Genomic DNA, 13666 nt, shown 5'->3' on the forward strand with positions numbered 1-13666 from the left:
TTTTAATAATTTAATCACCACTAAAGGTTGGTGGCTGAAGGTGTTTATACAATAACATCGTCCTAACAACTGTTTCAAGTTTTGGATACCAAATTAGATGTGACTAGACGTGAATCATGAATTTAGGCTTCAATGTTATAAATACGCCTTTTGTGATGTACCAATAGGAAGAATTCATCAAACATGATGTAACACGTAATGCTTTCACTTCAGTCTTCTCTGTTCTTGTAACCTAATTGTTTACAAAGCAAACAAACTCATTACACGACAAAATATTGTCCAGGACCAAACAAAAGAGTTCTCTATAGAAATTAGAGCTACAGCAGATTTTCGAAGAACTTTATACTGGTCGTGTTTTGGAAAAACAATTCAATCAGTTGTTACAAATCATACAAAAAAGCTATTTTTTAGCTTATAATGAAATAATGTATTCATAGTTCTGTTGGGAGATAAAATATTTATTGACATTAAAGACGTTTAAACACAATAACTGTTTACACACACATAGAGATAACGGTAAACTAAAGTCATCTTTGCAACTTGTTCACCATTTCCTCTTTTGTGATCAAATGTGTCGACTTCTTAACTAGATTCATGAGTTCTTGAATGTTCCGAGACCAGTCATCCAATATATCATTGGGATTTTTGCTACTAGCAAATTGAATGATGCCACTGAGCCTGTTTATCTTTGCCGAGACTGTCTTCTTCACAACAAGCTTTGACAAAAACTCTTCTGTTTCCTACAAGAAACAAGGTACTGTACTTAAAAGCGAATGTACTAATTCTTTACTAGTACAATAGCCTTAATGACTAATTTTCTTAGTAGTTTATCTTACTGTAAAAACTGTACCTCACTTTTATCGGATCATCAGAATACAGACCTATATAAACTTTGAATATAAAGAATACACAGAAGAGAGTGAGGGTTCATGACGGTTTCTACGCAATGCTATAAACTAGTTCCCAGAGTATGGGAGAGGAGAAAATGACAAATAATTGAGCAACGGCTTGCTGTGATGACCTGACTGCCATACATACGCATGTACAATTTTTATGCTCCCAGAAGTTAACAATACATCTCTGACGGAAAAAAATAGTCAAGCTTTTTTAGCAAATGAATTTAAGGTCTACATAGATTTGTTGAGAGTAAGCAAGTTTACGATATTTACCATTCAAGTTTACGTTTTCCCACCTATGAGCTCCATCATTTTACAATGTCACAAGCATCATCAATACGAGTAAAAAGAAATTAGGCATAGGCTATATGCTACATACTCAAATAAGATGGAGTGACGAATTTTATGATCCTTATCAACGTCAGACCAATCTGATTGCTGACAGAAGCTGTAAAACTCTGAATACAACATTTACCTTCCGTAATTAGCAACCTACGTTTTATAAATAGAGAAAAAAACCTTCTATAAATGGTAAAATATAATTGGATCCTTCAAAAACTATTAAAGGTTGACTTGCAACAAAAGTCACATTACAGTTATTTGGTATCAAAAGATTCACCATGTCTTACTCTGTTGTGTTGTAGGTGCCACATGTATGGAAATATGATTACAAGCTCTTGAAAGCTTAAAAACGAAAAGCCGCCGTAGATTGAAATCTCTCTATTTCTCTGACGTAGTCATGAAATTTGGTTATCGTCTTGTCACGTGATATTCTCCCGTGAATTGAGAGGCCAATAAAAAGCTCAATATAAAACTTATGGTAGCACTAGTTTATGACAAACACTTCGGGTTTTACCGAAGACCCCGTATCAAATATAGATGCTCGCTACTTTACAGTTTTGTTTCAGTTTAGTCTAATCGGCAAGTCGTAATCTGATCATGTGACCTAATACTTCGCAAATAATTTCTGCAGCACTTTTCGATTATCACAAATGACCAACAGGCTCGTCATGATTATCAGACAATGATATGTACTCCTTGAAGCTAAGGCTAAAAAATTAAACGAATTTTTACGGTAAGTTATAAGATATCACTGCTAAAAGTGACAGCATTCAAATGACGATAAAACAGACGCGTAAGAACAATAGACATGGTTTTATTGAATGCGTGAAGTATATTTGTGAAATATTTTGACGAATAAGGTTGTATGAAAGTGTAAACAGAAACCACCTAACACAGCTACGTCACATTTGAGCCGTTTTGGAAAGAGAATCCAAACTACGGCGGTCTCGTGTGGCTGCGATTAACTGTTCGTTTTTGAGCTTTTAAGAGCTTGTAATCACATTCCCACATATTTTGCACCTACAACACAACAGAGTAAGACATGGTGAATCTTTTCATATCAAATAACTGCTGTAATGTGAATTTTGTTGCATGTCAACCTTTAAACGACTAAAAGAATGGCATTAAAATCTCCCACCAAAGGATTCATCAGAAAATATACTAGCTAGTCAATGATTTTCCAGTTACTAAACTCAAAATATATTTATATAGGTTGACCGATTCAAGTCCTTAATATGCTCAAAATAAGTCAATAGAAGTATTTTGAATTTTCGAAAAACTTGATTTGCATCATTAACTGAAATGCCATTCTAATTAATTACTCTCCTATGGCTTATCCAATGATGCTAGGATATTGCTAGGTCAGTTTTGATTAATTAGCGCCGTAAGTAATTAGCTCTGTAAGTAATTAGCACCGTAAGTAATTAGCTCTGTAAGTAATTAGCACCGTAAGTAATTAGCACCGTAAGTAATTAGCACTGTCAGACACATCAATGAGAGTTTCTATTCTCATCACTGCTTAAATTATTCTAAAGAGCAGACTGTCACTTTATAAGAATAAATTTTTAAAAAAATCGTAAGACAATCCTGAATTAAGAGACAAAGTCACACCTAAACATGAGAAGAGAAGCACACAGGAAGCTTATAACGGCTAAGCCAATGAATGAATGATGACCTAGAAAGAAACACAAGGGAGGGTGGTAGAATAGAGTAGGAAAAAGAGTGTCAAGTTGTTGTTAGAAATACTGTTTGAACCAATGTGTCGCTACTCACATCTGAGGTAAGATCGAGCAGCTCCGCCATTCTTACAATCGTTACTCGTGTGTAATATTTAGCCATAACACGGATATTCTAGAAAAGAAAAAAACATGACACTTCTTGGGCTATTATGCTGGTTTGGTAAGAACTATGGCATTATGACACTATGATAATACAACAGTACCAATCCTACAGTAGTGTTGTTGAACTAGCATGAAGGCTGAGAGCTCATCTCACTTAAGCACTCACGTGTTCAACAACCCTATGCTTGAGATCAGTCCATCTGCCATCTCCGAGGGTCGTGCCAGGAATGAACATAGGAGTGCATGGATCATCCTTGAGGCCAGAGCGGAGGAGTGTTTCATATGTTGTGCAGAGGTGCTGCCACCTCATAAGCTCAGTTGTAGTGAATAGTTTCAGAAGATCTCTACAAGCAGCGTGTCAAGTGACTATCTCCACATATCCTTAAATACAACTGCTTAACCCTTTGAATCCTTGTCGTTTTTATCAATGCGTGTCATTAACTTTGGGCAATCTGTTCAACAATCTGATATTTTAAAACTTTTATTAAATTTATTTAAATGTGTTCACAATACAATGATATTTGGTAAAATACTAGTAAAAAAAGTCGGGCAACCCGCAGCAAATGTCATCAAACAGAAAAAAAACAGTATTTCACCATTATTCGGGCTAAAACTATAAAAGCTTGCATGATTTTAAAAAACTTGTAAAACATTTACAGTAGCATCATATCCATTTAGCACTTGTTCATCATCATTTCATGACTCAAAATATACTGGAAAATTATAGTTAGTATCATAAAATTCTTTATTTGCATCACAATCATTTAGGACCTACCAACGAACGAGTCGTATCGATTTTTTCGCGATATCGTTCTAATAATATTTGTTATCAAAACGAAGGAAGTGACTAAAGATATTTGAAAAGTGTTATAAATGGAAGTGAAATTTGTGGTCTAACATCCTGTGCAAGAATTTGATTGGTTTACAAAGCCATATGAATGCCGGAATTCTTACAGTTATTCTTAGGTTACTAAAATACAGTCAACTAACAGCAATGTAAGCTATACATTCTAAAGAAACAAAGCCAAGCAGTTACCTGTATAAAGGAATATCTTCCAATGATTTTTCTTCTTTGATACGATGTATGAGGTCTGCCTGTTCATTATCGTATGGAGCCAAGATAATGCAGAGTACCACACACTTCAACGCCTAGCAAATTAATATCAATGGGATTACATTTACATATATACTTAATTTCCAACTGTATCCATATACCCGGTATACTACGTTAATTTGTTGAATTGAGTTAGTGTGAATTGATGCGAACAACAAAAATGCAAGAACTCGGATGTGAAAATCTTATACCATTTTTTTATCAGCGTCATTATCCTGCACAATCTTTGTTTGATAGATGGCTCTAAAATGCTTGCACATCTCAAGGTATTGTCCCTCCTGCTCATTCAACTCAATCATTTGCCTGTAGTACTTGAGTTTCAGCTCCTGTAAGTAGATGGTAAAGAGGGACCAACTAAACCTCCCCACAGAACACCAAAGAGAAAAATGATGAGAGGTGTATAGATAATAGAAGCTTACAAACCCACAAGCTGATACATACACACAAGAGATACTTTTTATGTGTAAAATGTTTTTCATCAAATAGCCTACATAGGCAATTGTGCAACAGAAAGAATATTTTCAAATAAATCACCCAAAGTACAAACAACCACAACATGAACAGTCTGCCATCTGACACCATACGTGTTCTGATTATTCTAACAGCACCATCTGTATGTCTGTCTGAGTAAATTAGTATCCAACTTACGTCAACATCGCTGCTTGTGGTAAAGAAGCGAGTGTTGATTTTCTTGCTGATTATCGAGGTCCTGATGTAGTCCTTTTTAGCAAGGCAGAGTCTCATCTGCTCCAGTATGAACTCTACTTTTTCTTTTTTCTCCATCGAGCCAAATGTTTCGACCTGGAAATAACGCAGCGCATAACTTATTGTTACAAACATTGATTTTCCAAGGGCAATAAACCATGTGTAAACACATAATATGGTTGTCCGACATTACTTGTAGCTCTTGAAGGACATTGGCTGCCTCTTTTATGTTCCCTTGCTCCTCTCTGATACTAGCTAGAATTCTAGTCAACCTGGCTCGCTCAATCTCAACGTATATCTACAATATGAAGGCAAAATACCACATTGGCACTTGCTGAAGGTTGAATCAGAGAAAATAAAAGATACAATTACTTACTGCAATATTAACAGTACATGGAAAATGAACATTGCATTCCCTATAAACGACCAAAGGTTAAAGCCAGAAGCAATAAAAACTACAGTGGGGCTTCCCCAATCTGAAAATATTTGTATTAAAAATCAAATGACAATATGGACATTAAAAACGCTGCCCGCCAACATTTTGTAGCTTTCAAACAAGACCTTTTAGAGTAAAAAGTAAGAACTTCATCTGAAAGAGAACTTCTGAGGCTGCTAAACATACCAATACCAAGCGCTATTGACACATAACCATTATAGCGTAGTTAAATATGTATTATTATTAATAATATAATTAATGTATTTAGAACACAGATTTTTGAAAGTTAGTTTGTTTTCTGACGAGCTATAAGCAGGTGTAGCATCTATATATATCAACCTCAGCATTTGTAGGTCCAGTTAAAGCAATAAAGTTTTAAGTACGAATAATTCGCTTCGCAGTGGATTTGAACTTGGAACCTCCAGATCTGCAGGCAGACATTCTATCCACCATGCTACATGCCCTAGCCATACTATGGAATAATTGTGCACATACTTATGCAGCACATACTTATACTAGCATAACTAACATGCAATGTCATGACACGTTGTAACATCGTCATGGCTTCATGCTTTTATTATAGTAAAAACTTACAATAGCTTGAGTTACTAGCTTAAGTTACTTAAATTCATTGAATAATTATTTTATTACCCGTGCAACGCTAGGCATTTAGCTAGTGTAATCCTTGATAAAAGTGTACTGCTCTATAATATTGTACATCTTATTCAATAAAATGCGAAAATGATGTAAGCATTTACACATTCATCTGTAGATACATATTTTAGAGCATTGAATAACGATTCAAAACAAGACAGTAATGATTTAAAGTTTTGAACAAAAGATGTTCCACAACTGAATTTTTATGAGGAACAAGTCATACTGCTGTCTAATGAAAATTGAGCAAAACCCTTTTTTGAGATGCTTTCAAATATAAATGTAGTATAATGCATGGAAATGGGACAGCTTGAAAATTTATACAACCAGTAACCATATAAAAAAGTACAAGAATTAAAGCTTAATTGTAAACTAATAAATTGTAAAAGAATATTTTTAAGAAAATTACTAATTGCAAGAGTAAAAATGCCTGAGGTGCTCATTACATACTAGCAAATAGCAAAGCTTAGACTTAAGTGGTTGGTTCAAAAATAACTTTTGAATATAATCCTGTAAACTTGTACCTTCCCAGCAGTCACCGATATGAGAGTGTCAATCAACTTCAATTTTGTATCCATATCTTGAATTTGTCCAACATATGTGAAGGCTTCTTGGATCATCTTAGTTACAGCCTAAAATAATGGTTTGCATATAGCTCAGAGCATTAGCCTACATTTAAAATTATTACTCAAAAATAATAGCAAGCATCTGATTTCGGAGTCTGATTCTCTTTAGTTTGTTCGTCTCCTTTAAATGCTTTCTGTCTAATTTCTCTTCTTTAAATCTCACCTTGTTGACTTACAGGGTTAATAATACTGATAGAAATATAAAAAAATAAGCAAAAAAGACTTCATACTAAATTATGTAATAGTTATCCATGTCCATAGTTCTTGATGTTAAAAACTAAATAATATATTATTTTTCAAATAGCAGCATGTTGGCATAATCAATGGTCAACACAACAAATTTAAAACAATGATATTAAACCTGAATTTACAAAGCTGTATGACTAAGGTTTTGTTTGCACTTGCTCATATAATTAACTGCAGATATTAAACCACAGCACATATCTCAAACAAATGAAAAAATAAATAATTCGTTAAAATTTTAGTACTCAAGGCTTTGGTCTGATCACTTCATTCTAATTTTTTTCAAATCCGAGAGACCAAACCATCTCAAACAACAAGCCAATATGACTATATTGACGCAATGAAGTCACTAAATCATGAACCAATCATACTGGTTTTCTTCAAAGACTGCTTTTGGAAAAAGTATTATCAACAAAATCCAATCATGTGCAGCATAAAGTAAAAATTTATTCATGTGTGGTCATCATAATTCTATAATAACAAATATCAAACAATAACAAACAAACTATATGTGATGATTGTTTGTAAGTCCAATTGGTTTTCCCATACCTGTTTCAGCTGTCCTCTCCGTTTAGTCAATAAAATAATATTCTCATTCAAAGCTGTATAATCTTTGGCCTCATAGCAAAGCCTCACAACTGCCACCAAAAGTTTTGCAGTAGAATGCATGTCAGCTGCAGTTCTTGTAAGCTTTTCAAGGCCAAGTAGTGTTTCGACTGCTTCTGCCACATTTCCCAGCTAAAAAAGCACACTATATATTTGTACATACATAAATGCATAACCGAAAAAACTGAACTCACTCTCTTTTTTGTGATAGCTGTAACCAAATGTGTCTTCTTATAATGACTCTCAGTCCAACACAGCTAGCGATCATTTTCTGCAGTTTACTATTACTGAATCCGTCTCCTGGGAAAGTAGTAAACACAAATTTTGAAGATAAAACACATAATCTCATTGACAACGGAAATAATAGCACAGCAAACACAAAACGTGGACGAAAAGCCGATTATGTCACTGCACTGTCTGTTTCTGTTGGTATGAACACATTTTCTTTATAGATATTCAACCTCATGTTTCTTCGGGGTAGTTAACTGGTTCTTGAAAAAAATGCTAAACTTATTGACTTAGTTGTATAGGTAAATATTAAGGCTTTTTGTGGTCTTGCATTTTATGTTTTCATTATTCATAGTAAGGATTTTTGACCAACACTTGAATTTCTTATACTACAATACACTATTTTCCTGCTATTCTTCCGTGTCACCATGAAAAAGATTTATTTGTAAAAAAATTCAGTTCAAGTCCAATTATGTCAACATCTTCAGCCAGAACTGCACATTTTAAATGATGAAGACGACACCAAACCTTTGAATGAATGGACAAATTTGAGAATAAAGCTGTATGCACATGGATAAAAAGATACAATCATAATATAAAATTAAAAAAATATTGATACAACTACTTTGATTTTACACTAACTTTAGCTAGTTGATCACATTGAGGAATCTTTTCGTCCACAGTGGTGCTATAATCCACTTCCATTTTCTGCAATTTTCCTTCGTCAGCCATTTTTACTGATGAGGAAGACTTGACATTAGCCTTTAGAAATGAACGCGTTTATTCTGCGTATAGATATATCTCTTAAACTCACTCTATGGTTTAGCTTTTCTTCACCCTTTGGGCTTATTATCCGACGATTGTACTGTACAGTCACAGTGTTGTTTAGAGAGAGTTACGCCATCGGAAGTTTAAATATTTTTAAGAGTTTCAAGCAAACTTACGTGGTCTTATAAAGTTCTGTTGCAAATTGAAGCATTTAATCAGAAATACAACTTATACACAAAAAAATTACCATTTTTATAGCCTTTTTATATACCAAAAAGATTTTCAGAATTTTCTGATTGTTTTCATGTATAGCACTACCATCTTATGCGTGGTAAGTTAAGTTTACACCAGACTAAAAGTCCTGTGCCAACAGCTATCAATGATATACAGCCCCAATTGGCCCCATTTGGGCTGTATATCATTGCAGCTATAGAGTATCTCAAAGCGTATCAAGCCAACAGTATGTCAAACCGACCAAAACTTATAACTATGTAAAAGATGAACAAGAGTATTATTGCTATCTATCATAGAAGTACCAACTGCAAAGCCTCAGCTCATAGATATACCTCTGGCTTGATGTGAGGAAGTCACTGCCGCTGAAGAAGAGTCACTATATTGCCTATGTGGCTATTGTCTACAGAGTTTGCTAAAGTTGAAGCAAGTATGTGAAGGTTGTTGCACCAGCCCATTCAACACGTCTGGTATTCCACATTGTAGGTCAGGTTTTCAGCAAATAAAAAACTTTAAAGAAGGCGCTTTGTGTGAAGTTTCTGCTGACACATTTGCTGACACAAATACATAAGTGAAACGCATGAAGGTACTCTGTCTGATCGAACCGAGAGAGAATGTAGAGGCAATTCCTACTCAAGAGTGTCCATGTGAATATTTTTTACTTTTACAATTTCTAGCTATTGCCTCTTGCAATAGCCGAAAATTTAAGATTAAAGTTGTGCTGTTACAGTTGCAATGTAATGGAACATTTGAAATAGCACAATTGAAAATTACAAATCAAGAAAAATGAATCATGGATTTTGAAGTGACTTTTAAAAATTTCAAAAGAAGAACAAACGCAAAAGGTAATATTAATTCATAATAAAACGTACTTATCTAGCTTTAATCGTGATAAGGATACCATAGTTGAGCTAAATAAAATAAGAATGGCTTAGCCTTGTGGTTAGGCGCGCATGATTGCATACTTGCAACTGCCATCGTTGCCAGTTCAATTCCAATAGTTTGCAAAAACATAGACATATATATACATATATATATACATATATATATATACATATGTTCGTCTATGTTCGTCTATGTTCGTCTATGTTCGTCTATGTTCGTCTATGTTCGTCTATGTTCGTCTATGTTCGTCTATGTTCGTCTATGTTCGTCTATGTTCTTAAAAGTTTCTTAAATGTCATATCAGTAGTAAAAGTATCAATCTTCTGCAAGACAAACTAGCTGCAGTGATGTCATGTCAATAGAGTGTAAAACAAGAAGAGGCTTAGAAAAGTTTGTTGAGTTGATTCAATATTGCGCTAGGCTTATTCCAGGGCTGTCATCGATGACAGTTAGTCTAAAAAATGACTACAGTAGATGCCTCAGTGAGTTGCTTTTGTGGAATGATAAAACCGAAACTGAGTTTAGTACTGCCAAACAAGCTATGTTATATCGTGAAGTTGTAGCGGCATATGATAGCAGTCTTGAGACAATCATAACTACTGATGCTAGTGGTACAGGATTAGGTGTGTATTTGAGCCAATTACAAAAGGATAGTGACATTTGTTTCAAAAGCTCTTTCTGATACCAAATCAAGCTATAATAGTACACTTGAGTTAGAAGCTGTGTCATGTGTTTGGGCTGCGGAGCTGTGGCTGCTTATCTCTGGAGGCGGTTCTCACTTAGGACAAATCACAACCCGCTTACTTCTCTATATGGCGTCACACTGTCTAAACATGCTAGTCATCAAGCAGCCAAATGGCGCTCTCGACTCAAAGTATATAATTTTGACATAAAACATGTCAAAGGTGTTGATAATGTGATAGCAGACACTATGTGTAGGCTGCCTGTAAAGGACAGGTCTCCAATAACCGATGACGACTCAGAAGTATTGGCTATGGCAAATGCTGCATTAGGCTTGAATGGGTTTACAACAGCTTGTTGATCAGGTGCTGTGATTCAAGAACTGATCTGAGTCATCAAATTTGATTTGAAGATTTAATCAAATTCACTAGATTCTTATTACAATAATCTAGTGAATTGATTTAATAATAATTGAATAATTGAATAATCTATATAATGATTATTATAAGAATTCTTATTACAAACTGAAAGATGAGTTCGCTTTGCATGGCGAGCTGGCGTTGAGAGCTGGGCATATTGTAGTCCCTGATTCTTTGGAAAGTTGAGTGATTGGTGTAGGACATGAAGCTTATCAGGGGATCACTAAATCTAAGAGATACATTCAGTCCCTCTACTGGTTCAAAGATATGAATAATTTGATTGAGAGTGCAGTTTATGATTGTGAAACATTTAAATTCAAAGATAAATCATGTATTACAAGAGATGCTCTAAATCCTATGAATTTACCACAGCAGGTTTGGCATAGTCATTACAGACTGTGTAGAACCATATATGATTGGTAGTCATGATGATAAGTTTGCTGTAACACTGATAGATTATCGCAGTTAGTGGCCAGAGGTAGCTTTCATTAGTAGTGTCACATCGGAGAATATAACACAGTTTTTTGAGAAAACATTTGCTAGAGAAGGCTATCCAGAAGAACTTGTGAGTGATAATGCGATGAACTTCACGCCGAGAGAGTGTGATAAGTATTTAGCTCTGTGCGGAATCAACCATGAAAGACGTACTCCTGGCTACCCTAGTGCTAATGGTGAGGTGGAGTGGTTGAACAGGATATTGAAACAAACTATTCAAGATGCAGTCTATAAAGGACCGGATTGGAATAAAGCAGTTTAGGATTTTGGCAAGTCTATAGATCCTCCCTGAGTAGAACATAGAAGAGTATAGACAATCATGTAAACATCGTTTTATATAAAGCCTCACTTCCGGTGGTAGCATACGTTCAAAAAATTTGCATACACTTGCATTGAGCTCAACTTTTTTTACACTTTTTGAGCTTAGAACCAGTACTAAAAAAGTCAATATTGACTGGAGGACTTTTATATTAGCCTAAACTAACAAAGAAGTTTAAATTCTAATAATGATTAAAAAATTAATTATTATTTTAAATAATAATTAATTTTTTAATTATTTTTAATAATTAAAAAATTAATTATTTAAAAAGCAGATTTTACCCTTTATTTGATGTACAATTTAAGAGTTTTTTTAAAACATTTAGGAAAGAAAAACTTCTAATATGGGAATCACCAACAAAGTAAAGAATGGAGAAGTAGAATTGTTGTAGTTTAGGAACCCTAGCTACTTTTTGAAGTGGGTTTTTCGAAGGTGAAAGTTAGTGTCTCAGTTATACGTTATCAATTGGAGGCGTGGCATTTCCGCCACCACGGCTAACCAGCTATGACGTCATTGTCTAAACTCTTATAATCTTAAACTCAGGATCCTCCCCTAATTCAGGTCCCAGGTGTCCTTCACAGCACCTTATTTCTTGGACAAAGAATGTGTCCGAGACTTATGCTCGATAGGCCAATTGTTCCAGCTGAAGATTGTCCAGGTGTAGATGACAAGGTGGATTTTTATCAGGCTGAACAGAATGAGTGTACAGATAGACATAGAGCTGCTGTAGACCTCAGTTTACAGATAGACAACTTAGTTTGAGTGAGATAATTTTCTAGCTTAAAAGTGCAATCTGAGTTTTTTCATCTCATGGCTATTGATTCTCAGTTAGCCCACAATTCATATCGACTCAGTAATGACAGTCAGCAAATCCGTCATTCTTGCAAGAGTTAGTTCCGCACCTCCCCAAAAGTACTGCAATCATAAACTACCTGCCTATCTTTCAGATTATGTCACACGGTGAATGTCTTTGAGAGAGAAAATGTAGCGTTCAGTAAAGTAGCTCTAACACAATTTATGTATATACTTATATGCTGGAGTTATCTTCTTGTTAGGGTTACATGATTGCAATCATTTACCTCCAATAGCAGAGTTTTATTGTCTGCGCTTAGATGAAGAATTATAAAATAAATCTGTTGAGTAAAATTAAATCTGAAACTATCTTTTGTTAGGAACAACCAGATAATGCATGGACAAATAAAATAATCAGGAATTAGCACCTCTTAGATAACCATGAAAAAAACATTTAAATAAGACATTCTAAAGTCCAAATGCAATAAATAGAAAAAGTAGCATGACTTGGCATATGATAATACTTGCTGTTACGTGACTATAATTTCTTTAAAAAACACCTGTAAGCAATGCTTCCAAATATGGCCTGCAGCATTAGCTGCAGGGCTGACCATATAAAATGAGTAAAACAGTCACAACAACCACACATTGACTTACTCTTTTGTTAAATCGCATACAGATTGTTGTTACATTTAGTGCAGGGGCTCCCAACCTTTTTAATTCCCCCTTACACCTTTTCATAAATTTGATTCCCCACACACTTTTAACTCACATGACTAAAACAACCAATACAAATTATAATCTTAATTTATTGTACATATCCAAATATATAACAACATATTATTAACTTTTATACAACATGCATACAACACACAACATTACATGACCTTCGGCATGGCGGTGAATTGGTTTATGACTAGGTGAACTTAGTATCCAGTCAGAATCTGGATAGATGTGTTCACATATATCTGGGTTCTGACTAGTAGCTCATTATTAGCAAACAGTGTTATGAATAAAACCAAAATATTAAATGATGAAACCCTACCTCACAGGGCACAGCAGGACATAAATTAAAATCTTAACAAATTGCACACCTTTCTATTCCCCCCTTGTATATTCAAAATTCCTCCCTGGGGGAATTCCTCCCTGGTTGGGAACCTCTGATTTGGTACATCATCATTTCATTTCTTTAAACTAATGAATCAGCAATAAAAACAGTTTTGCAATTGAAATATAAACTATGAAGTGTACTAGTCACGTGTCAGTGTGTATGAGTTGCAGCTATGCTGGTGCAACCTGACAAAAGTGTTTTGATTTGTGTTTAAAAACAAAAAGAGGCTGTGATAAGAGTATGTTACAATAACAGAAAAGTAAATAAAATAAGC

The 13666-nt window shown here is 34.6% G+C and overlaps 1 protein-coding gene across 1 annotated transcript; it reads right to left on the reverse strand.

The window, feature by feature from the left end:
* Positions 1-437: 437 nt before the first annotated feature.
* On the reverse strand, positions 438-8432 carry LOC137393097 (26S proteasome non-ATPase regulatory subunit 12-like). The gene is made up of 10 exons (XM_068079508.1): positions 8334-8432; positions 7407-7595; positions 6513-6620; positions 5092-5196; positions 4842-4994; positions 4385-4519; positions 4116-4228; positions 3246-3423; positions 3012-3089; positions 438-740 (listed from the first exon to the last, which is right to left on the reverse strand). Exons 1-10 carry the CDS (start codon positions 8421-8423, stop codon positions 528-530), a joined length of 1362 nt encoding a protein of 453 aa, XP_067935609.1. The 5' UTR covers positions 8424-8432; the 3' UTR covers positions 438-527.
* Between the last annotated feature and the right edge of the window lie 5234 nt (positions 8433-13666).

This window comes from Watersipora subatra, chromosome 4, assembly GCF_963576615.1.
Source record: "Watersipora subatra chromosome 4, tzWatSuba1.1, whole genome shotgun sequence".
In the NCBI taxonomy this organism is placed as follows: Eukaryota; Metazoa; Bryozoa; class Gymnolaemata; order Cheilostomatida; family Watersiporidae; genus Watersipora; species Watersipora subatra.

Excerpts from the sequence above, each read along its gene's own strand:
- LOC137393097 (XM_068079508.1), bottom strand. The coding sequence starts at position 8,423 with ATGGCTGACGAAGGAAAATTGCAGAAAATGGAAGTGGATTATAGCACC. Across the intron at positions 7,596-8,333 it reads AATGTGATCAACTAGCTAAA|CTGGGAAATGTGGCAGAAGC; the intron begins GTTAGTGTAAAA and ends GTGCTTTTTTAG. Across the intron at positions 4,520-4,841 it reads CCACAAGCAGCGATGTTGAC|GAGCTGAAACTCAAGTACTA; the intron begins GTAAGTTGGATA and ends ATCTACTTACAG.